Below are 25,243 nucleotides of genomic sequence, written 5' to 3' on the forward strand. Positions count from 1 at the left end.
AAAAGAAACAAAATTAAATGCAGAAAAAACGCAAAATACCTTTTAGTTTAAGACAAGATCAGCTGTGAGCTACTGCTCACTTACGTATCCCTCCCTGCTCTCGCTTACATCAGAATGCAAGCAATCGAAGGAATAGGACACTTATTATTATAATGTTGACTTTATATAGTTAACCCTGAAACAAGTAAATAAAGAGCAGTGTTTTCCCCAAATAACATCCTGGTAAACTGTCATTTTGAAATAGCATTTTGCTTCTATAAATAGCATCAAAATCCATGTTATATGTTTCGTAAATACATTCAGTCGGTGAACAGGAAGTTGATAGGCGACAGTCCTGAAAACAGTATACACCGTATAGAACCCCAAGCTGAAGCTTGTTACCAAATATCAAGCAGTTGTGATTTGTTGTTGCTGAGAAAAGTGTTGCGAAAATGTTGTAAATCCACGCTATATGTTTCGTAAATACATTGTCGGTAAACAGGAATTCGATGTGCGACAGACCTGAAAACGGTATACACGGTATAGAACCCCAAGCTGAAGTTTGGTACGAAGTGGCTATGATTTGTGGCTGCTGAGAAAAAGGGTGTTTCGGATGGACGGAAATACAGAGATACAGACAGAGGTAAAAAAAAGTGGTTAGCGCTGTCGCCTCACAGCAAGAAGGTTCTGGGTTTGAGCTCAGTGGCTGACGGGGGCCTTTCTGTGTGGAGTTTGCAGGTTCTCCCCGTGTCCGCGTGGGTTTCCTCCGGGTGCTCCGGTTTCCCCCACAGTCCAAAGACATGCAGGTTAGGTTAACTGGTGACTCTAAATTGACCGTAGGTGTGAATGTGAGTGTGAATGGTTGTCTGTGTCTATGTGTCAGCCCTGTGATGACCTGGCGACTTGTCCAGGGTGTACCCTGCCTTTCGCCCGTAGTCAGCTGGGATAGGCTCCAGCTTGCCTGCGACCCTGTAGAACAGGATAAGCGACTACAGATAATGGATGGATAAAGTAAGTGGGGGAATTGCAGTGTAGGCGGAAATAGCACAATTGTACCAGGTGTATTTACGTACCTATGTGTAAAGTGATCTAGTCAGTAAAATAAAGTGCAGTGTAAGCAGATATTGCACAGATTGTAATAACTGTATGTACAGTCCTGAATGTAAAGTGATCAGTGCGTTAGCAGCAGCTTGTGTGTGTGTGTGTGGGGGGGGGTTGATGGAGGCTACAGCTGTGGGGAATAAGCTGTTCCTCAGTCTATTTGTGTGTGTTCTGATGGTCCTGTATCTTTTGCTCGATGGGAGTGGACAAACAGTTTATGACCTGGGTGTGTTGAGTCCTTAATAATGTCGTTAGCCCTCTTACATATACGGTTAGCATCAGTGGCGGCTGGTAGTCTTTCAAACAGGGGAGGCTGGTCGGTTACAATATTTCCAGGTTTTAAAAGAAAAAACACATCAATTTTGCCCATACTCTTGCCTCTGATCTGGCTGATTGTTGGCAGGGTCACAAACTGTGAAATAACAGGTTCTTTTGGCCCATTAGCCTACTGTCCAATATACACGATGGTGGTGTTGGGGGGGGAGGGGTATATTTTAACATTTTATATTTTAAAATTGTGGCAGGCGGCACGGTGGTGTAGTGGTTAGTGCTGTCGTCTCACAGCAAGAAGGTTCTGGGTTCGAGCCCCGTGGCTGGCGAGGGCCTTTCTGTGCGGAGTTTGCATGTTGTCCATGTGGGTTTCCTCTGGGTGCTCCGGTTTCCCCCACAGTCCAAAGACATGCAGGTTAGGTTAACTGGTGACTCTAAATTGACCGTAGGTGTGAATGGTTATCTGTGTCTATGTGTCAGCCCTGTGATGACCTGGCGACTTGTCCAGGGTGTACCCCGCCTTTTGCCCGTAGTCAGCTTGGATAGGCTCCAGCTTGCCTGTGACCCTGTAGAACAGGATAAAGCGGCTAGAGATAATGAGATGAGATGAGATGTTTTATTGACAATTTTGATAACCCTTCAATTTTAATCCAGGTCTGTAGTGTGAAATGTTCTCGGCTGTGTTTTTGTTTAAAAATGTTTTCCAAATTGTAGCTGTGTTTAATTCATATCCAGAAAAATATATATTCCAATATAATATACTCAGCATAAACATTTTAAATAGATTCTATATTTTTGGTCCATCCATGAAATATTACTAAAGTAGCCTATTTACTGTTGTTGATGTGGGTCACTTGCTGTTAGCCAATTCACTTTCTCGTACCAGGAGAGCTGAAAGGAACGAGTATTATTCCCTACCTTTTTCACCAAGTCAATTTGAGGCGTTGGTCTACCCTGCTCTTTAATTTTAATTTTTTCCTCGAAAGGAAGACTGGCAAATGGCTTCGCCAAAATTAAATCAACAATGCTTGGCATCTGTGCGCAGCTTTCTTGCTAGCTGACTAGCCCCCTCAAGTTCAAGTTCAGTTACTCAAATAAACAAAATTTCTGGAACTAAGATAGCAAACTTGACAACACTATATTTACACTTTATTTACAATGAAAATATATACAAACTAAAAAAGCTGGTAGAAACCGTATGTAATGAATGAAACCGAAATGTAAGCTGATCTCTTACAATACACCACAGCACTTGCGAATCTGCATGGGACTGAACTGAGATTCACCGCTGCCTGTCTATATTTGAAACAAGCTGTCAATCAAAGAAAATATCCGGCCGCTTTCACCAATCACCAGTCTCCTCACGGAAAGCTTTGCCATGTCCCTCCCACTGTGAGGCTGGGAGTCCGTGGGAGGACGTTTTCGCAGTATTTGTCCAATAATCGTCTTGCATTTTGATATTGAAAAGCGCATAGCTCCCAAATGCCATTGAAGTCCACTGAGGCTGGGAGTCCGTGAGACTCCGTGGGCGGGCGTTTTCGCAGTATTTGTCCAATAACCGTCTTGCATTTTGAGATTGAAAAGCGCAGAGCTCCCAAATGCCATTGAAGTCCACTGAGGCTGGGCTGCATCGCGCTGTCACGAGAGGGAAAAACTCACGCACACATTAGGCGAACTGGGGAAAGTTATAACGGAATGATTTCGCACTGTAGTTGGGTTGAGCACATATATTTCTATGATTCTGGATCTGAAATAGCAATGTTATAAGGTCAGCTATAACATAAGCCTAGCGCAATTCATCCTACACGATGTTCGTCATTTTTAGAGGAGGCTGAGCCTCCCTCGTTGTCTTAGAGCAATCGCCCGTGATTAGCATAAACTATGTCCAGATTTGGTAACTTAGCCCAGTCTCCACAGTCCTCTGTACAGTCTTAACTATCCTGTGCTATTTAGTTTCATGTGTACCTTTACAAGACAGAGCTGATTTACAGAAAATGAATGTCTACCACAAATTACCACAAAAAAAAAAAACCCACTCACCAACTCCAACACAGAGCCCTAAAATAGTAATTTCTGAATTATCAGCACTGTGTAATTTTTTTAAATTGAATTAAAGGTTGGGTTCAGTGCTCAAACTGCTAATTACATCATCAGATTTTCTTTGGCTAATTAGACATAAGGTACACCACCAGTCTTACCAGAACAGTTGGGGATTAAGCACCTTGTTTAAGAGCACTTAAGCCAGTCCTGCTGGCCCAGGGAATCAAACCAGCAACCTTTGGGTCTCAAAGCTGTTTCTCTAACCATTACACCCCCTTCTCCACCGTGTTATAGAAGCCTCATATAATGGCTAAAGCTTTAGCTTGTTCATCAATTTTTAACCAAATATAATGTGCCAACACACTCAGTGAGACACTCTACACTCAGCTACAGCAACAACAACCTTATCATGCTGATTAATATTCCAGCACACACTCTTTCATTATCACATCACCTCTGTTTAACCTTCAGCTCTGGATAACGAAAATATTAAAATGCAGAAACAACAGCAGAGGTTCCTTTTTATGTTGAACTCAGATCATCGCTGAAGATTATCCTAGCTAACAGATATCTTTGCTGATAGAAAACGATCCATCCATCCACTCATTGCGATCAATATGTCTACTATACATACACTAGCATTCAAAAGTTTGGGGTCACTTTGAAATGTCCTTATTTTTGAAAGAAAAGCACTGTTCTTTTCAACGAAGATCACTTTAAACTAATCAGAAATCCACTCTATACATTGCTAATGTGGTAAATGACTATTCTAGCTGCAAATGTCTGGTTTTTGGTGCAATAGGTGTATAGAGGCCCATTTCCAGCAACTCTCACTCCAGTGTTCTAATGGTACAATGTGTTTGCTCATTGCCTCAGAAGGCTAATGGATGATTAGAAAACCCTTGTACAATCATGTTAGCACAGCTGAAAACAGTTGAGCTCTTTAGAGAAGCTATAAAACTGACCTTCCTTTGAGCAGATTGAGTTTCTGGAGCATCACATTTGTGGGGTCGATTAAATGCTCAAAATGGCCAGAAAAATGTCTTGACTATATTTTCTATTCATTTTACAACTTATGGTGGTAAATAAAAGTGTGACTTTTCATGGAAAACACAACATTGTCTGGGTGACCCCAAACTTTTGAACGGTAGTGTAGATTCTTTTATTTCACTCTTTTGAACACTGTCTGAGTCATTGTGTATCTCCAACTGATGCGTAACTGAAAAGCATGAGCCATTTCTCTTTTCCTGTTCCTGTCCACTCATCTCTCACCCTGACTGTGTGACTTCCTGAGCTTTCACTCATCTCCATGGAGACTACCAGACCCGCCAAACCCTACACTTGGTATTTTATAGATGTTCACTCTATTAAGCACAATTAATACCAGACTGTACCACTTACCGATATACTGAGGCGTGCCGCCCATGCTCTTATACTCCTCTCCTTGTTGAAAGCAGTGGGCCATGCCAAAATCAATGATCTTAATATTAGGACTGGGGACCTGCTTATCTGACAACATGATGTTCTCGGGCTGAGGGAAGACATGAGCATTAAAAAAATGTAAACAGTGATGCAGAAAAAAAAATCTCAAACTATTTTCCCTGGTTTTCGTTAAGTGTTTACTGACGTTGCTCATTTCAACTGTACACAGAAGGTGAAATAATAAATTTAGTACTTTGTTAAATCACCCGATACAGTGGTGCTTGAAAGTTTGTGAACTCTTTTGAATGTTCAATATTTCTGCATGAATGTGATTTAAAATTTCATCAGATTTTCACACGAGTCCTAAAAGTAGATAAAGAGAACCCAGTTAATCAAATGAGACAATTATACTGTCGTTTATTTATTAAGGAAAACGATCCAGTATTATACATCACTGAGTGGCAGAAGTATGTGAACCTTTGCTTTCAGTAGTTGTTGTGACTCCTTTGTGGAGCAGTAACTGTTTGAGGTAACTGTTGATCAGATCCTGCACATCAGCTTGGAGGAGTTTTAGCATGTTCCTCTGTATAGAACAGCTCCAACTCTGGGATGTCGGTGTGTTTCCTCACATGAACTGCTCACACAACATTTTCTATTGGATGAAGGTCAGGACTTTGACTTGGCCAGTCCAGAACAATAATTTTTTTCTTTTTTAACTATTTTTGGTAGAATGACTTGTGTCCTCAGGGCCGTTGTCTTACCGCATCATCCACTTTCTCTTGAGATTCAGTTCATGGACAGACATCCTGAAATTTTCCTTCAGAATTCATTGTTCCATCAATGATGGCAAGCCGTCCTGGCCGAGATGCAGCAAAACAGGCCCAAACCATGATACTACCACCACCATGTTTCACAGATGGGATAAGGTTCTTATGCTGGAATGCAGTGTTTTCCTTTCTCCAAACATAATGCTTCTCATCTCATCTCATTATCTCTTGCCGCTTTATCCTTCTACAGGATCGCAGGCAAGCTGGAGCCTATCCCAGCTGACTATGGGCAAAAGGTGGGGTACACCCTCGGCAAGTCATCACAGGGCTGACACATAGACACAGACAACCATCACACCTATGGTCAATTTAGAGTCACCAGTTAACCTAACCTGCATGTCTTTGGACTGTGGGGGAAACCGGAGCACACCCACGGGGAGAACATGCAAACTCCGCACAGAAAGGCCCTTGCTGGCCACAGGGCTCAAACCCAGACCTTCTTGCTGTGAGGCAACAGCACTAACCACTACACCACTGTGCCACCCATAATGCTTCTCATTTAAGCAAAAAAGTCCTATTTTGGTCTCATCTGTCCACAAAATTGCCCCAATAGCCTGCTGGCTTGTCCCCACGTGATCTTTAACAAACTGTAGACAGGCAGCAATGTTCTTTTTGGAGAGCAGTAGCTTCTTCTTGAAACCCTGCCATGCACACCATTGTTGTTCAGTGTTCTCCTGATGATGGACTCATGAACATGAACATTAACCAATGTGAGAGAGGCCTTTAGTTGCTTAGAAGAAGTTACCCTGGGTTCCTTTGAGACCTCACGGACTATTACACTCCTTGCTCTTGGAGTGATATTTGTTGGTCGTCTACTCCTGGAGAGGGCAACAGTGATCTTGAATTTCTTTAATGGTTTTGTAACTTTTTCCAGCCCGATGAGCATCAACAAATCTTTTTCTGAGGTTCTCAGAACATTTTGTTCGTTCAGTGATACACTTCCACAAACATGCATTGTGAAGATCAGACTTTGATAGATCCCTGTTCTTTAAATAAAACAGGGCGAACACTCACACCTGATTGTCATCCCATTGATTGAAAATCTGACTCTAATTCACCTTCATATTAACTGCTAATCCTAGAAGTTCATATACTTTTGCCACTCCTTGATATTACATTATTGGATATATCACACACAAACACACACGTTTTATTTACATCGAATTTCTTCACTCGGAAGTAGCTTTTTTTTTTTTTCATTTTCTTCGACAATTTCAGCTTGTTCAATTAGGTCTATCTGTATCTGATAAATCATCTGGATAATAAAATTCACTTTCACTGTGCTCAGTTGTGTCACTCATTTTTCAAAGTAACAATTCAGAGCAAAATGAAAACGGCGGAAGCGAGGGACATGGGTCCAGGGCCGCATACGGCTTTTTCCGGACCGGATTCAAAAATCCGTATCTACCCAGTCACATGACTTTTCCCAATGGTTTTATTAAGAGTGCGTGGGTCTGTACGGGCCATATGATAAACTTTATTATTGTACTTTTTTTTAAACAACACCTCCAAAGGTTTTCTGGCTCTGCCTCTTCAGTAAGCATGTTCAAATCCTACATTTATTTACAACCGCTTAAACCTGCCTGGCTAACATTCTTCACTCTCATACATTTCCTATCATTTTCCCTGTTATATCAATCACAAAGCACCTTTAAGTCAAAGTGGCCAATGTGTTTGCTGTGCATGTAGTTCACGCCCTCGAGAATCTGCTTGAGGAACTCAATTGCGTCTGTCTCAGTCAGAAACTCCTTCTCAGCGATGAAGTCAAACAGCTCACCACCACGAATACTGAAAGAAAAACCAAGAGTGAAGGAATTTATATTACTTAATTTAATATCAGAGAAGCAGTAAATATCAAAGTAACGGTAATTCGACCTGGAAATTTTCTGTATTTTATATACTTAATTAAAAAGTCTTTTATATCAGAACCAATGGAGTCTTGGTAGAAATAGGATCTTTAATAAACTCAACAAAAATAAAAACTTTACACTCGTTTCAAAGTCAATAATTTGAACATTTTGGAAAATAGGTTTGAAATAACGATTGTATTCAATTATCTTGTCATTAAAGATGCTATAGCATACAAATCATGTTTGTCATGGAATCGGTTCCACCGGAAATGCGACGACAATGTCCATGATCAAAAACTGTGAGTCACAACTTAATGAAATCATGTCAATATCGGGTGTGTCCTCCATGGGCGTTCACAACTGCGATACAACGTCTCCTCATGGATTGGATGATGCGTCTGAACACAGCTTGGGGAATGCGCCGCCATATTTGTACCAACATGGCACCAAGCTCCTGCAAGTTCTGTGGAGGGTTCCAGTGGTTCCTGTGGTGCCAGTTTGATCGAGACGTGTCTGGAGATTATGGATGGTCTGTCAACTGCATCCCATAACCCTCGCAACGTCAGTGACGGATGTTCCCGTATTCAGCATGCCAATGGCACGTTCACGCTGAATGTTTGACAGTCGTGGCATTGCAAATTAACGAATAATTAACCATAAAACCTTGTTTTTCTGAGATGACACTCTACTCTGCTACCGTGAGATCAATTGCACGTGTATCAATAGGTCACGTCACTTGTGTCACGTGGAAACGTGATTTTAGCGTGCAGTGCTCTCGCACGTGCTACGTAGGCCTGACCAGTAGAATGAATGTGTGACGTAATGCCCTTGACAATGCATTTAACCATAATCACAACAAGAACTTTTTCAAGAAAAGTTTCTAAACACTATTTGAAAAATAATGATTGTCAAGTTTTTATTTTTGCTGAGTATATATAGCAGCTAATGAATGAATATGAATATGAATACGTAGAAAGAACCATCTGTATTGCATGATGTAACATCAACATCCATTCAGCCATTATCATTTTTATTTCTGTTTCCGGTTGAGAGTACGCTGTGCACATTCTGGCTGCTGCTTCTCACCGTAGCATTTTATTTTATTTTCCGTTTTATTTTTCTTTTTTGTTTGTGTGTAGTTTGATGTTTGTTTTTTGTTTTTGTTTGAGTGCTCCGGACCCAGTTTTGGGCCTTGGTGTACCATGGGTGATGCCTGAGCTCCTCGCTATGGACTACAGCGAGCTCATTGTTCTTTTAACATTGGGGCTGTCCAGTGCTCTGTGCGGCACTGCTTTTGTGCTTGGTGCGGGGCTCTGGGTGGTGTTGCCCAGCAGCGTCGTGGCGCCTTTTGGTGGGACTGTGGCTGCTACACCATTGGAATGACATCCTGGCCTTTATTTGGTGGACTTTTTTCTCCCCCCTTCCTTATAATTGTAAAGTGACCTTGGGTATGAGAAAGGTCTCAACTCATCTCATTATCTCTAGCCCCTTTATCCTTCTACAGGGTCGCAGGCAAGCTGGAGCCTATCCCAGCTGACTACGGGCGAAAGGCGGGGTACACCCTGGACAAGTCGCCAAATCATTGCAGGGCTAACACAGAGACAAACAACCATTCACACTCACATTCACACCTACGGTCAATTTAGAGCCACCAATTAACCTAACCTGCATGTCTTTGGACTGTGGGGGAAACCGGAGCACCCGGAGGAAACCCACGCGGACACGGGGAGAACATGCAAACTCTACACAGAAAGGCCTCTGTCGGCCACTGGGCTCGAACCCGGACCTTCTCGCTGTGAGGTGACAGTGCTAATCACTACACCACTGTGCTGCCCTGCATTATTTTCAGTTAAATATTTAAATTTATTCTCAAACAGTTTGAACTAAAATCCATTCTGCTTATCCCCCAAGCACTTCCTCATCCTGCATGCAATACCACTGCATGACTAGTTTCTGTTGTCATAGAGTAGAATCATACATCAATGTCTTGAGGGTTTGGGACTTGTATATCTACTTGGCTTTGATTTACAGTACTGTGTAAAAGTCGTCGGTACCCTATTTTTTTCAAGCAAAGTTTGTTATAGATTTCTATTTCATGACGTCTACCGTACATTATCAAGTCAGTACAAAAACATTTTAGAGTCCAAAGGTTCATTTTCCAGCAAAAAATTAAATGCTACAGAAAAAAAAGTTTGTATCTGAGCAGCATATTACATAAGAGAGCACTTTTCAGATGAAAAAAGAAAACATAATGAAGGCTGCTGGGTTTTGGTGCAAAATGAAGAAGCGAGTGTGACAGTTAAAGTGTCCAGAAGAACTGGGGCTGGTTCTGTAAGATGCTCAGTAAAACCTACAGCTCATTTCCGCATAAAACTGCACCTCAGACTACTATTTATTTTTTTTAAAGATTTTTTTGGGCTTTTTTCACCTTTATTAGATAGAACAGTGTAGAGACAGGAAATAGAGAGACAGGGAGGGATCGAGAAATAACCTCGGGTTGGAATCGAACCCGGGTCCCTGGATTTATGGTACGGCGCCTTATCCACCTGAGCCATGAAGCCCCTACTATTTTTTTTTTTTAAAGCAAAAGGTCAACTCGTCTCACACCAAATATTGACTTTGTTTCATTTATTATGGCTAACTGATTACTGTTTCTAATATTTTTTTTTAATGTTGAAACATTTAATTTATTTATTTTTAAGCAATTTTTCGTCGACAGCATTTCTTTACATGCGCCTAAGACTTCTGCACAGGACTGTATATTGTACACAATGTTTATGCTACATACACAAACTTACAGCTCTATGATGAGGACCACCTCCACCTTGCTTTCGAACACATCCTTGAGGGTCATGATGTTCTGGTGTTGGAGGCTCTGCAGGATTTCCACCTCTTTCTCCACGCTCACCCTCTCCAGGCCCAGGCGGCTCCCCGCACTACGCTGGAGCTTCAGAAACTTCCCTGCCCACAGGATACCTGTAGCTCGTTCACACACCTCACGCACCTGCCCGAAATGACCACTAGGACAGCAAGAACATCATGTAAATGAGTTCAACTAAAACCTGTTCTACACATAATACAACTTGTACAAAGCAATGGTCTAACCAGGGCAAAAACCTAACCAGGGGCTTTTGTTCTATCAGTAATACAGCTCATCACATGGTTATTTTGGTCTCTGTGTGTTTGATGTGGTCAGTTTTCTATGTTTACCTTTATCTCTTTTTCCTTTCAGCTTAATTATCTGTCAGTGGGTCTTGACTGCATTAGTGACGTCATGTATGGATTTGTTGGACAAAAAGGACTACAGGCACATAATCACATCTCTTCTTCATCTCCTTTCTAAGGGGTGTGTGCATGTATATCTCTAACTATGCCTTCATGCGTGTAGCACTGAATAAATGTTTTATCCACAGAGAGTAGAACATATACATTTCTAATTGTAGCCTAAGATTAAAAATAGATTCCTGGGTGACTCACAGCATCTCAGAAACACTATAAATCCCCTGATCTCTGTCTTACAACCCCGATTCCAAAAAAGTTGGGACAAAGTACAAATTGTAAATAAAAACGGAATGCAATAATTTACAAATCTCAAAAACTGATATTGTATTCACAATAGAACATAGACAACATATCAAATGTCGAAAGTGAGACATTTTGAAATTTCATGCCAAATATTGGCTCATTTGAAATTTCATGACAGCAACACATCTCAGAAAAGTTGGGACAGGGGCAATAAGAGGCTGGAAAAGTTAAAGGTACAAAAAAGGAACAGCTGGAGGACCAAATTGCAACTCATTAGGTCAATTGGCAATAGGTCATTAACATGACTGGGTATAAAAAGAGCATCTTGGAGTGGCAGCGGCTCTCAGAAGTACAGATGGGAAGAGGATCACCAATCCCCCTAATTCTGCGCCGACAAATAGTGGAGCAATATCAGAAAGGAGTTCGACAGTGTAAAATTGCAGAGTTTGAACATTTCATCATCTACAGTGCATAATATCATCAAAAGATTCAGAGAATCTGGAAGAATCTCTGTGCGTAAGGGTCAAGGCCGGAAAACCATACTGGGTGCCCATGATCTTCGGGCCCTTAGATGGCACTGCATCACATACAGGCATGCTTCTGTATTGGAAATCACAAAATGGGCTCAGGATTATTTCCAGAGAACATTATCTGTGAACACAATTCACCGTGCCATCCGCCGTTGCCAGCTAAAACTCTATAGTTCAAAGAAGAAGCCGTATCTAAACATGATCCAGAAGTGCAGACGTCTTCTCTGGGCCAAGGCTCATTTAAAATGGACTGTGGCAAAGTGGAAAACTGTTCTGTGATCAGACGAATCAAAATTTGAAGTTCTTTATGGAAATCAGGGACGCCGTGTCATTCGGACTAAAGAGGAGAAGGACGACCCAAGTTGTTATCAGCGCTCAGTTCAGAAGCCTGCATCTCTGATGGTATGGGGTTGCATTAGTGCGTGTGGCATGGGCAGCTTACACATCTGGAAAGACACCATCGATGCTGAAAGGTATATCCAGGTTCTAGAGCAACATATGCTCCCATCCAGACGACGTCTCTTTCAGGGAAGACCTTGCATTTTCCAACATGACAATGCCAAACCACATACTGCATCAATTACAGCATCATGGCTGCGTAGAAGAAGGGTCCGGGTACTGAACGGGCCAGCCTGCAGTCCAGATCTTTCACCCATAGAAAACATTTGGCGCATCATAAAACGGAAGATACGACAAAAACGACCTAAGACAGTTGAGCAACTAGAATCCTACATTAGACAAGAATGGGTTAACATTCCTATCCCTAAACTTGAGCAACTTGTCTCCTCAGTCCCCAGACGTTTACAGTCTGTTGTAAAGAGAAAAGGGGATGTCTCACAGTGGTAAACATGGCCTTGTCCCAACTTTTTTGAGATGTGTTGTTGTCATGAAATTTAAAATCACCTAATTTTTCTCTTTAAATGATACATTTTCTCAGTTTAAACATTTGATATGTCATCTATGTTCTATTCTGAATAAAATATGGAATTTTGAAACTTCCACATCATTGCATTCCGTTTTTATTTACAATTTATACTTTGTCCCAACTTTTTTGGAATCGGGGTTGTATGCGACAGTAGATGGATCTAAGTGCAGGAAGAGTGTTTATTAGCAGATGTAATGTTTACAAAAACAAACCACAAATGAAACCAAAAGCAGAGTCATAAACATGGCTCCAAACAAATGTGACAGTGATAATGATAAGACTTCACAAACCCTCTGTGTCCTTATGTGTGTGTGCTAATTGCACTCAAAACAGCATCAGGTGTTTCCCATAATGACCAGGTCCTGTGAGAGAATGCACAATGTGCTCCGAAGGATCCCCAAATAGGTCCCAAATTAAGTCTTGGTGAAGGTGAGGCTGTGCAAAGCCACTGTGTTTCTTATGTTCACTTCACTGGATAAGAATGAGCATCTCGCTGCAGATCTGAAATTCTTATTATCCTTCTTCTTCTTCTTCTTATTATTATTATTAGAGCGGCGGCTACTTATCGACACCTTAACGATCTTTTGGCCATTGCAAAAGCAGAAAAGACTTTCAATACGTAAATTATGCATAAATAATTACTCATACTTCCTCTGAAAAAAAAAATGTGTTGATTCCCGATTACTTAGCATATCAGATCGCATGACACTGTTCCACAATTATCAACACCTTTGTCCACAGTTATCGACACCAGTCCACAATTATTGACATCCAGATGATTATTTATAAAAAAATTATCAGTATGTGGTATTAAGTTAACAAAACATAGTTTTTATTTAAAATTTGTTTTACATAGGCTTATATTTAGTACAAAATATCTTTTATATAAATATATGGATGTCGGTGTTTACGTAAATGAGGAAGTAATTCTAATGTTTGTAAACAAATGAACTGATAATGTTTAACCTGCATCAGAAAATCTTTTTGTTCCACTTTCTAAGTATTTTCGTAGATCACATTTTGTTAATCGTTTGTTGTTGTTTGTATTAATTTATAGTTTTGTTTACCAATAATTCAAACAATGCTCTAATTTGTTGCAATTAGATTCAAACTGGTGAAGCTTCAGTATTTTCAAACAAGTATAAAAATTAGTGCTGTCAAGCGATTAAAATATTTAATCGCGATTAATGTCGTGACTGTCATAGTTAACTCGCGATTAATCGCAATTTAATCGCACATTTTTGTCACATGAAAAACCATTGTAATTCTCTTATCAGCATCAAAAAGTGAATGGGCTTGCTTTGTACCAATGTTTTTTTTTTTTTATTGCAGAGCATAACACGTCTTGTCACAGCCACTGCAAAGTCGGGCTGGAGCCGCCGATGGGAAAACGAAAGCCGAGCACCGTGGCTCTTCGTCCCAAGGCGCGGGGCTAGCGCGACCTCCCCGCGCTGGTTCTTTGGGGGGAGGGCAGAAGACTCTGGCTGTGCAGGGCGTGGCATTACAGTCTAGCTGCTATCGTTTTTTTAAGCAAAGTCTCTGTTCCAAGTTCCTGGCAGTTTCAAAAGCTTATGAAAAACCTACATCATGTCACAGAGCGTTAATCTCGCAATAAAAAAATTATCGCCGCTAAAATTGAGTCAAGTTAACGCGATAATAAAGCGACATTTTTGACAGCACTAATAAAAATATAAAATGTCTACTGATATTGTAATATGTGGTAGATATTTACAACAAACTGCAAAAAAATTTTCTGACTGGAATAGACAAATCTGAATATTTCAAGCATGTCATTTTTTATATGTTAAGAATTTAATTCTGGTCTAATGCTATTTATTGCAATCGGATTCCAAATACTCCATAAACATTCCATTCTGTTATGAATCAGAAAAAATTATTCTCAATCACATCACTTTTATTTTTTTAAAGTACTTCATCGACTTCAACAATGTTACACAAAGATCGATCCATAACAGTTGTAAATGTCCCTTAATTCCACAGGATGTCGATAATGGTGGACACCGGTGAAAGTGATCACTATTATCGACACCTCACGTGACTTCTCAAACATGTGTTTAGATACAAAATGGCGGCTGTCAAATTAAAGAGTGAGAAGCAAAGTAGGTTTTGACAAGGAGATCATGAAATATCGGTGAATTTGATCAGTAAAAACATGTCCATGATCTTTCCACTATGCTTACCTGCGATGCTAATATCCGGGTTTTCCTCAAATTGCTGATCGTGCTAAAAAAATTCCATCTCAGGTAACGAGCCGTGTCATCAGATGACAAGCTCAAAGGGCGAGGCGGGTCTTCCGGTTGATTAATTAACCAATAATAACTGTTGTAACTGAAACTCACCTTTTGTAAAAATTTTTTTATTGGTAAATCTGAAAAGGTGTCGATAATTATAGATTGCTGATAATTGTAGCCGCCGCTCTAGTATTATTTTTTGGAATTCTTACCTTCGTGGAAATGAAGTGAGCATACCATCGGGTTTTTGACCTCTCTGTTCGACACTGAGTCCCACTGAATGCTTGTGAGCCATTTTTCCCTTTTACGTTTAGAAATATCTCTAGTTTTTCCCCTGATGATGAATTACTTTTGGCACATGAAAAAATCTGATGTCTTTGCTTCATTCAAAACTATTTGCACAGCCAAAAACACAGCAAAACCTTCCCATACTGACCAATAACAACTAACTCAGCTGAATGAAGCACTACAAGCGTGCCCCTGGTCATGGCGGTGTAGTTACGATTGCTATGGGGATTACGTGATGGTGCAAAGCCTCTGCAGAAAGTGTGTTAATATACAGAATCCTTACCTTCCCAGTACCTCCCTGATTTCATATAAATCCTCAACATTATCCAGTTTAAAAGCCGCCATGCTGCTGCTTCTTCCTCCTTTTTTCTTGTAGAGTCAGTGATGGACCACAATTTCGACTACAGCATTATTCCTGATGTGATCTCTGGAATGTTCAGTCTGAAATGAGAGAATTTTTTTTCATGTAAATTACCTCAGGAGTAACAGCCACGATCTCATCTCATCTCATTGCCTCTAGCCGCTTTATCCTTCTACAGGGTCGCAGGCAAGCTGGAGCCTATCCCAGCTGACTATGGGTGAAAGGCGGGGTACACCCTGGACAAGTCGCCAGGTCATCACAGGGCTGACACATAGACACAGACAACCATTCACACTCACATTCACACCTACGGTCAATTTAGAGTCACCAGTTAACCCAACCTGCATGTCTTTGGACTGTGGGGGAAACCGGAGCACCCGGAGGAAACCCACACGGACACGGGGAGAACATGCAAACTCCACACAGAAAGGCCCTCACCGGCCCCGGGGCTCAAACCCAGGACCTTCTTGCTGTGAGGCGACAGCGCTAACCACTACACCACCGTGCCGCCACAACCACGATCTATGTGTTCAAATTAGAGTTAAGATTTTAATATCACTATGTTCACTTTTCACCAAACAAAGAAGTCATGGTCAAGACCTGTTAGTCATTTTGAATCCTCTGGAAAAGAAACATTCAAAGAAGTCACTGTGCAAATCATCACCATGATTTGTGTGAAAGCCATATCCTTTTGTAGCTGCACCAACGTTGTTTCAGACTGTGCAATTTCCTGTTGTAGCACAGGGAGTGTTTGCTGATGCTGTTCCTACTTATTCAGGTGACATGGGGCATACCTAACAACCTGTGTTTTTTCTCTCTCTCTCTTCCCCCCCCCAAAAAAAAAATCTGTCGCTCTGAGTTACATGTCAGTCCTGGGATCGAGATGCTGACCTCTTCTGCTCCTCGGACCTGCCTGATCCATCCTGGTCCCCTGTGTCTGATTGGAGCCGCATCGCATCGCTCCTTTGGAGGATGGCCCCATGTGGACAGTTAAAAGTCACACCTGGAGGACGCTACAGTAATGCTTTTATGGCTGAGGACTACAGTTGACTTGCTAACTTTAGGACTGCAGTTGTTTATGAACAGTTTTGCACTCAAGTTTCCATCAATGAAGAGTTTATAACATCAACGAAGCTGACTTCATGTTAAAACTGTTAATGTTATAGTCATGTTGTCTGTTGTTGCTCAAATGAGGATGGGTTCCCTTTTGAGTCTGGTTCCTCTCGAGGTTCCGTCTGAGGGAGTTTTTCCTTGCCACCGTCACCACAGGCTTGCTCATTGAGGATAGATTAGGGATAAAATTAGCTCGTTCAAATTCTGTAAAGCTGCTTTGCGACAATGTTTATTGTTAAAAGCGCTATACAAATAAACTTGACTTGACTTGCATAGCACATCCATTCCTCACATACTAATACACTTCTCTCATTGCATTTTTAATGCTTTCATTATGACGAACAAAAATATCAAGGACTGAAAGATAACAAAATGAGTGAGTTAGGACTGGAAGGAGGGAGGACTGAGGAGAAGATGTTACTTCTAACTGACAGAACGGTAATGCAAACTGCTGATGAAAGTAATGAATGAAGAATAGAGACAATCAGCTGATTGAATAGCTAAAAATCTGAATGGTGTTTGTTCTGTACTGAGGCCTTTTATGACAAGCCATGGCTACGAACAACTTTTGACAGCATTTGTGAACACTGCAGAGTTGATTGTTTTGCTACAACAGCATGCCCTTGAGGTGTTTTATTCCTCTTATGCAGCAGCAACTTGCCAACAGTTACAATTTTGATTTCCTACATAATGACATGTTATACTTTTGACTCGCTTAGAGTGTAGAATGGCTTATAGCAGTGTTTCTCAACCACTGGGCCATCTAGTGGGGTGCACATTTTTTTCAAGTTTGAAGCCAAATACTAAATAGTTCAAGATGTCGTAGGGTCCCAAATCCGGTAGCTGGTTTGCTGAACACTTTTCAAGTGGAATAAATACATTTATGGGTAAATTAAAACTAACAAGCCTTTATTTTGTCACATTCCTCCTCTACATTTAACCCGGGCATGCATACACACACACACACACACACACACACACACACACACACACACACACACACACACACACGTACACAGAGAGAGATCTATAAATAAATATGTTTGTGGGTAAATTATATGGATCTGTGATGGCTGCTGGAAGAGAAGAGCAGTGAGGATTAAGAATCAAGTGGATGTGGTTTGTTTACACTCGATAGTAAAACTTGTAGTGTCCTAGCAACTATCACAAAGACACGAACAAAAAGCCCAGTAATTCCTATTTACCCAGGCAGAAACTATGCAGGATTTATATTGTAGTGTCCTAATCCCCAGATCTTTAACCCAGCCACATATAAAAAGTTGTACTCCTCCATGTTCTTTCAGGTTTTCATCTGTTTGTCTGTGTACAGCGATGTCTGCAGCACCAGGTAGTTTGAGATGTTGGGGAACTCAACGGATGGATACTTTTCCAACTCATAATGAACAAGTGTTGCCAGGCAAAACAAACCTCGCCTGGCAGTCTGGCCTATTCACCTTACAAGGTGAATCCGTGACCTTCAGTTTGACATTTCAAGATCACTCAAGGTCAACATTCATGGTGCTAAATTAAAGCCCATATGGGACTACCTATATATGTTGATAATAGTAATATTTCTCAATCATCAGCTGTCAGGTTATAGTTCTATGAAAATCCATGACCTTGAGTTTGACATTTCAGAGTCATTCAAGGTCAAAGGTCATGGTGGCAACTGAAAGCCCATATGGTACTTCTTATATGTTGATAATGGTAAACATCTGTCTATCATTAACCATTTTAAAGTTATGAGCCTCTGAAAACCCATGAACTTGAGTTTGACCTTTCAAGGTCACTCATGGTCAAAGGTCATGGTGCCAAATGAGAGCCCATATATGACTTTCTATATGTCAATAATATTAAGTATCTGTCTATCTTGAACCGTTTCAAAGTTATGAGCCTCTGAAAATCCATGATCCTGCATATGACCTTTCAAGGTCACTCAAAAGCACCCTGCTGCCAGTGATCTATTGGTGATGTACTATTTAACCCAAAGTTGGAACCCAGGCAGGCGCTTCCACTCCGGGTCAGAGCAGGCCTAGGAGCAATGGTGATTAAGGGGTAACACCACTTTCCCCAATACTCAAGTCCTCCCGGACCTGAGACTCACCACTGGTTGCAGTTTAAAGTCACACTCAGGACTATCCTTGGAAGTACACAGTTATATACAATCTATAACTATAACTGTACTATAAACCAGGGGTTCTCAACCTTTTCCGCTTTAAGGCCCACCTATTCATACTTGTAACGAGTCAGGGCCATTAAAAAAGATCCCCAATACGGATAAAGCACTTTTGCCGAGTACGAGTATTATACGAGTAATACGAGTCAATATCTGTGCTCGGATTGAATGAAAATCCTCACACAGCGTCACAGCGCCCCTCCCCTACATACACCACTCTGCTCACTCACACAGAGAACAGCTCTCTGTCTCTCCCTCAGTCACTCAGTTTTGCGGCTCTTTTCCGTTAACGTTTCGGGTTTCTTCAGCTTCAAGTTTGTTTTTATTTCAGTTTGTACTTACTTATAACCAGTAGAGTTCTGGTAAACGTGGGTTCGTTCAGACGTGGTGCTTGGTAGAAAGTGACTCGCGTTGTGTCTCTGCCTGTCGGAGATTTTTTTTCTTTTTTTAACCGTCGGTTAAAAACAGGCTTTTTTGACTTCACGCATTGAGTGTCTGACACTTTCTTGCTGTAATTCATGTAAAAATAAAGGTAGTAGTGGTATAAGTATTACAAATTAAGCTACACACACACACTCTCTCTCTCTCTGCCGGTCGTCGGAGTTTTTTTTTTTAAACGGTCAGTTGGCTCTAACCAGTTTTATTTTACTTCACGCACTAAGTGTCTGACACTTTCTAGGTAGTAGTGGTGTAAATAATATTACAAATTAAGCTACACACACACACACACACACACACTTGGTGTGGAAATAAAAAAAATAAAAAAGAACCAAAAAAAAAAAATCACACTGATCATAAAAAAATTAAAAGTTAAAAAAAGAAAGTTATGTTGAGTATGAAAACTCTTGTTCATTACATTTCATTTCATAATTGCAACCGCATGTGTTGTATTCATTGTTGCAAAACTTGTTCTGTAAATAGTTCGTTTGCTATCGTGATCAAAACCATTGATCTGAAGCTCAATGCTGACGCTGTCCTGTAAATAGTTTTCTAATCAGCAATAAATATAACAATTTCTAATCAACCCATATCAATTGCATGCTTAAAATAACATACTGGTTAAAGCCCGCCCGTTTCAAGACAACCAGACCCACTTCCGGGTTAGGCCCCGTCCACTCCGAGTACAGATATGGATACAGATAATTCATATGGTTAACTGATACAGATACTGCTGTACTCGCTCATCCCTATCTAATAATTTATTGTAAAGTGTATTAATGGGATGCAACATCACTCCCTGTTACAGATGGGATCCCAGGAATTAAATAAATACAATAAAAACAACCTGTTTTTAATTGTAGGTATTGTGTTTAAAACTGTATGGATGTGCCAGAAGCCAACATAAAACCATGCATGCAGGGCATTCTCAGTCAAAAGGGATTAATGATCCAAAAGTGGAGTCTGGTCCATTAACACAAGAACTTATTGCCATGTTTGTGTACAGCAAACAAGCAAATTATTAAAACCAAGAAGTACACTCAAAAGAAGTGGATATAGAAACCACTCAGTGGAATAGATCCTTACACACTGACAAAGAAGGATTTTTCCTACGAGTTGGAAAATTATTCATCCGTTGAGTTCCCCAACATCTCAAACTACCTGGTGCTGCAGACATCATTCTACACGGACACACAGATGAAAACCTGGACGAGCATGGAGGTGTAGAACTTTTTATATGTGGCTGGGTTAAAGATCTGGGGATCAGGACACTACAAGATAGATGGCGGTAGACGAAGCTAAGTGCAGGAAGAGTGTTTATTAGCAGGCGTGATATTTAAGTCAAGTCAAATCAAGTTTATTTTTATAGCACTTTTAACAATAGACACTGTCGCAAAGCAGCTTTATAGAGAATTAAAGACTTTAAACATGAGCTAATTTTATCCCTAATTTATCCTCAATGAGCAAGCCTGTGATGACATGGTAAGGAAAAACTCCCTCAGACACAAGAAAGAAACCTCAAGAGGAGCCAGACTCAAAATGGAACCCATCCTCATCTGTGTGATAGCAGATAACGTGCTTATAAATAACTCACCTCTATAACTGTGTCCTATAGAGGCACAAAGTACAACTGTGTAACCAGGAAATTCATTATAGTTTTAACATGAAGTCTGTTTTGTTGAAGTTATAAACTGTTCATTGATGGAAACTTGAGTACAAAACTGTTCATAACAACTGCAGTCCTAAAGTTAGCAAGTCAACTGTAGGCCTCAGCCATAAAAGCATTACTGGAAGTGTCCACAGCCGTCTTCCAAGTTTTTTTTTTTTCAAAAGCAAAATAGAAAGCAGAGTATTTAAACAGTGTTATAAACATAGGTAGAAACAAACGCAACAGTGAAAATGATAATACTTCACAAAGCCTTTGTGAAAACAGCTTCCGTATCTGAGCATGGTGATTGCACTCGAATCAGTATCAGGTGTTTCCCATAACGACTGGGTCCTTTTAGCTCACGTGTATATTGCCACCAAAATGCCTCATTTTCATCGATAACCCATTGCAAAGTATTGTGAGCTGTAGTGTGACCATAGCTTAATGAGGCAGATGTGACGTAGGATGCAATCCAGCAATTTTACCCGACTATGAGTAAAAATTAGCTTCAACTTGAAAAAAGTTCATGGCCCATTGCAGCCCACTAATGGGCTGCGGCCCAGTGGTTGAGAAACACTGCTGTAGACCACTCGGCCACAGAGGATTATATCATGAACTGAAGTTATGTAATGTGGCACTTACATAGTCAGTACGCTGTGGTGCCACACCACGACTGTGGAATCTCTACCTGAGGCTGGCATGCCCATTACATTTTTAAACATGCTGAAACTCGATTAAATACACACATACAGACAGGGGCCTCTATAGGCTTCAGCCAAAAGGCTGAGTCAAAAAACAACAACAACTTTGTAAATAGTATTATTACTACCAGGCGTCGACATTTAGTGAGTTCGATGGCGCTGTGAGTGTGAGGGTAAATAGTAAAAGACAGGTCAAGAGGAAGAGAGATGAGCATGGTAAAAGCCCTGGCCCCAGTTGAGCTGATGCAGGTGATAACACACACACACACACACCACATAGTAATCATATATATCATCCCCGAAATCTACTGTATATCAACCACTACCCAGTCTCTCTGTAATATTTCACTGAAAGAAGAACTTAAATTTACCACAGATGCAGGACATCTTTGCTATCTGAAGTTTGTGTTTTAATTTTACTCTGAAGCTCTGAGTCAAATATAGCTAACAAATAAGGGAAGCTCATAGCCATCAGTTTATCAAACTGCATGCCTAAATCATCACACACTTATCACACACCTCGAATCTTACGAAGTTGTTGGGTAATCTCTTAAATAGATTCAGTTCTGAAGAATTTCTGGGAAGTTTATTTAAAAAAAAAATAGCAGCTACTATCAGATTCAGGTCGTTATTCAGATGATAATGGACAGACGTAGGGTTTGCTGATATTACTTAGCCATGTGTGATCACCTGCTTTTGCAGCTTGTACAGTGCTAAACTGGCAGCTATATCTCCTGTTAGCAACATCAGAGCACCAGTGAAAAACTGAAGTAGCAAACTGTACACCGAACATACCTGAGGTGATGGATTACATTCAGGGTAAAGGAGAAGCTCCTGTCAGAACTGTTCCTTTAAGACAAGTAGATTTACATGACAGAACTACACACAGAGCAGACAGATGGAAATGAGCAGACAGACAGACAGACAGAAATAGATAGACTGACATCAAGTCAGGTGACAGACATCAAGTCAGACTGACAGTCAGGTGAACTTGTATCTCAAGACAGAAATACAAGAAGATAGATAGATAGATAGATAGATAGAACCCCGATTCCAAAAAAGTTGGGACAAAGTACAAATTGTAAATAAAAACGGAATGCAATCATTTACAAATCTCAAAAACTGATATTGTATTCACAATAGAACATAGACAACATATCAAATGTCGAAAGTGAGACATTTTGAAATTTCATGCCAAATATTGGCTCATTTGAAATTTCATGACAGCAACACATCTCAAAAAAGTTGGGACAGGGGCAATAAGAGGCTGGAAAAGTTAAAGGTACAAAAAAGGAACAGCTGGAGGACCAAATTGCAACTCATTAGGTCAATTGGCAATAGGTCATTAACATGACTGGGTATAAAAAGAGCATCTTGGAGTGGCAGCGGCTCTCAGAAGTAAAGATGGGAAGAGGATCACCAATCCCCCTAATTCTGTGCCGACAAATAGTGGAGCAATATCAGAAAGGAGTTCGACGGTGTAAAATTGCAAAGAGTTTGAACATATCATCATCTACAGTGCATAATATCATCAAAAGATTCAGAGAATCTGGAGGAATCTCTGTGCGTAAGGGTCAAGGCCGGAAAACCATACTGGGTGCCCGTGATCTTCGGGCCCTTAGACGGCACTGCATCACATACAGGCATGCTTCTGTATTGGAAATCACAAAATGGGCTCAGGAATATTTCCAGAGAACATTATCTGTGAACACAATTCACCGTGCCATCCGCCGTTGCCAGCTAAAACTCTATAGTTCAAAGAAGAAGCCGTATCTAAACATGATCCAGAAGCGCAGACGTCTTCTCTGGGCCAAGGCTCATTTAAAATGGACTGTGGCAAAGTGGAAAACTGTTCTGTGGTCAGACGAATCAAAATTTGAAGTTCTTTATGGAAATCAGGGACGCCGTGTCATTCGTACTAAAGAGGAGAAGGACGACCCAAGTTGTTATCAGCGCTCAGTTCAGAAGCCTGCGTCTCTGATGGTATGGGGTTGTATTAGTGCGTGTGGCATGGGCAGCTTACACATCTGGAAAGACACCATCAATGCTGAAAGGTATATCCAGGTTCTAGAGCAACATATGCTCCCATCCAGACGACGTCTCTTTCAGGGAAGACCTTGCATTTTCCAACATGACAATGCCAAACCACATACTGCATCAATTACAGCATCATGGCTGCATAGAAGAAGGGTCCGGGTACTGAACTGGCCAGCCTGCAGTCCAGATCTTTCACCCATAGAAAACATTTGGTGCATCATAAAACGGAAGATACGACAAAAAAGACCTAAGACAGTTGAGCAACTAGAATCCTACATTAGACAAGAATGTGTTAACATTCCTATCCCTAAACTTGAGCAACTTGTCTCCTCAGTCCCCAGACGTTTACAGACTGTTGTAAAGAGAAAAGGGGATGTCTCACAGTGGTAAACATGGCCTTGTCCCAACATTTTTGAGATGTGTTGTTGTCATGAAATTTAAAATCACCTAATTTTTCTCTTTAAATGATACATTTAGTGTTGTGGTACTCGAGACCGCATTTTCAAAGTCTTGGTCTTGTCTCGGTCAAACTGGACTCGGGATGTTTTGTCAAGACCAGTCAAGACCACATACAGCTGCAGTGAAAGTTTTATATTTTTTTAAATCGCAATTATGTGAAGCTCCCGAATTCAAATCTAACCTATAAAGTCTTTTATTTTGAAACCCTTGATGCTGCCACAGTGCCACCTACGTGCCAAGGAGGAGAAGAAGAAGAAGAGGGAAAGCAAGGCGCTGTGTGTGGCACTGGAAGCAAAAATGTCGTGGTGATCATCTGTGATTCGATTTGGTTTTTCAAACCACAAGGAATTTATATATAAGTCAAATGGGAAGAAAAGACACTCGGCAGAGTGTAACTTTTGCAAAATAACATTGACAGAGACGGCTGGGACAACATCAAACTTTTACTGTCACGTGGAGCGGAAACACAGAGAAAAGTGTCAACTCAAGATAGCAAAGCTAGCTCGAACAACAGCAGCATTAGTGTAGTCAATTATTAGCCTTATGCGCTCCGTTTCTTCTTCTTCTTCTTCTGCTTTTTTTTACCATCGGCAAAACTTAAACACTACACGCAATTTGTCAGGCAGTTAATGTTACAGGTTAGCTTGTTAATGAGTTGCCACAGGCAGCTCGTCTTTACATAAACATTAGCAGCAAAAACCATACTGGAATCATTTTTTAGCCAAGTTATATTAATGAAATGCCAGACAGTTGTGTGCCTGTGGTTTCTTTTTTGGATTATTTTAAGCCATCTTTATGTCCTCTGCCATGTCGAGTCACTTTGGCGCTCCCTCACTTGGGCACGAGACATTGAAGTTATACATAAGGATAACAATATAGACCAGGGATGTGCACAGGATTATAGAGGGGCAGGGGCTCAAAGTCAGAAAAAGGGCAGCAAGTGCATGATTTTTTTTCCCGGTCCTTTCCAAAATATGGAAATGTAGAATTAAAATTAACATACTAATACGAAGGTAAGTACTTAGCTATGTGTCCTGTGTTGGTGAAAGTGATATGCAATTGCCATTTCTTTTGTGTCAGCAAAATTGTCACTCACATTATCATAGGCTTGGAAGACATGCAAAGCAATAAAACACTGGTGCATTATTCGGCTTTTTTATTGTTAAAGATTTAAAGGACCCATGGCATGGTGGTTTGTTGATGCTTTAAACGGGCTCGTGGAGGTTTCCGGATGTTATATCCGCAGCCTTTCTCAAAATGAACCCTCGGCACGTAGATATAGCCTCCTGGGAGAAAGCCCC

General features: G+C 40.8%; 1 protein-coding gene across 8 annotated transcripts in view; it reads right to left on the reverse strand.

Annotated features, from left to right (window-relative positions):
- si:dkey-240h12.4 (death-associated protein kinase 2) overlaps positions 1-25,243 on the reverse strand; it is an 85,928-nt gene that overhangs the window by 37,818 nt on the left and 22,867 nt on the right. For all 8 annotated transcript variants that reach the window (XR_009651226.1, XR_009651225.1, XM_060904906.1 and 5 more), the window contains 4 exons: positions 15,293-15,450; positions 10,288-10,509; positions 7,289-7,427; positions 4,792-4,921 (listed from right to left, as the gene is read on the reverse strand). Coding sequence is in view for 6 of the 8 variants with exons in the window: in XM_060904906.1 (XP_060760889.1) it covers positions 4,792-4,921; positions 7,289-7,427; positions 10,288-10,509; positions 15,293-15,354 (553 nt within the window). In the remaining 2 variants the exon portion in view is untranslated. The remainder of the gene's footprint in view (positions 1-4,791; positions 4,922-7,288; positions 7,428-10,287; positions 10,510-15,292; positions 15,451-25,243) is intronic.

Source organism: Neoarius graeffei, chromosome 22, assembly GCF_027579695.1.
Source record: "Neoarius graeffei isolate fNeoGra1 chromosome 22, fNeoGra1.pri, whole genome shotgun sequence".
Taxonomy (NCBI): domain Eukaryota; kingdom Metazoa; phylum Chordata; class Actinopteri; order Siluriformes; family Ariidae; genus Neoarius; species Neoarius graeffei.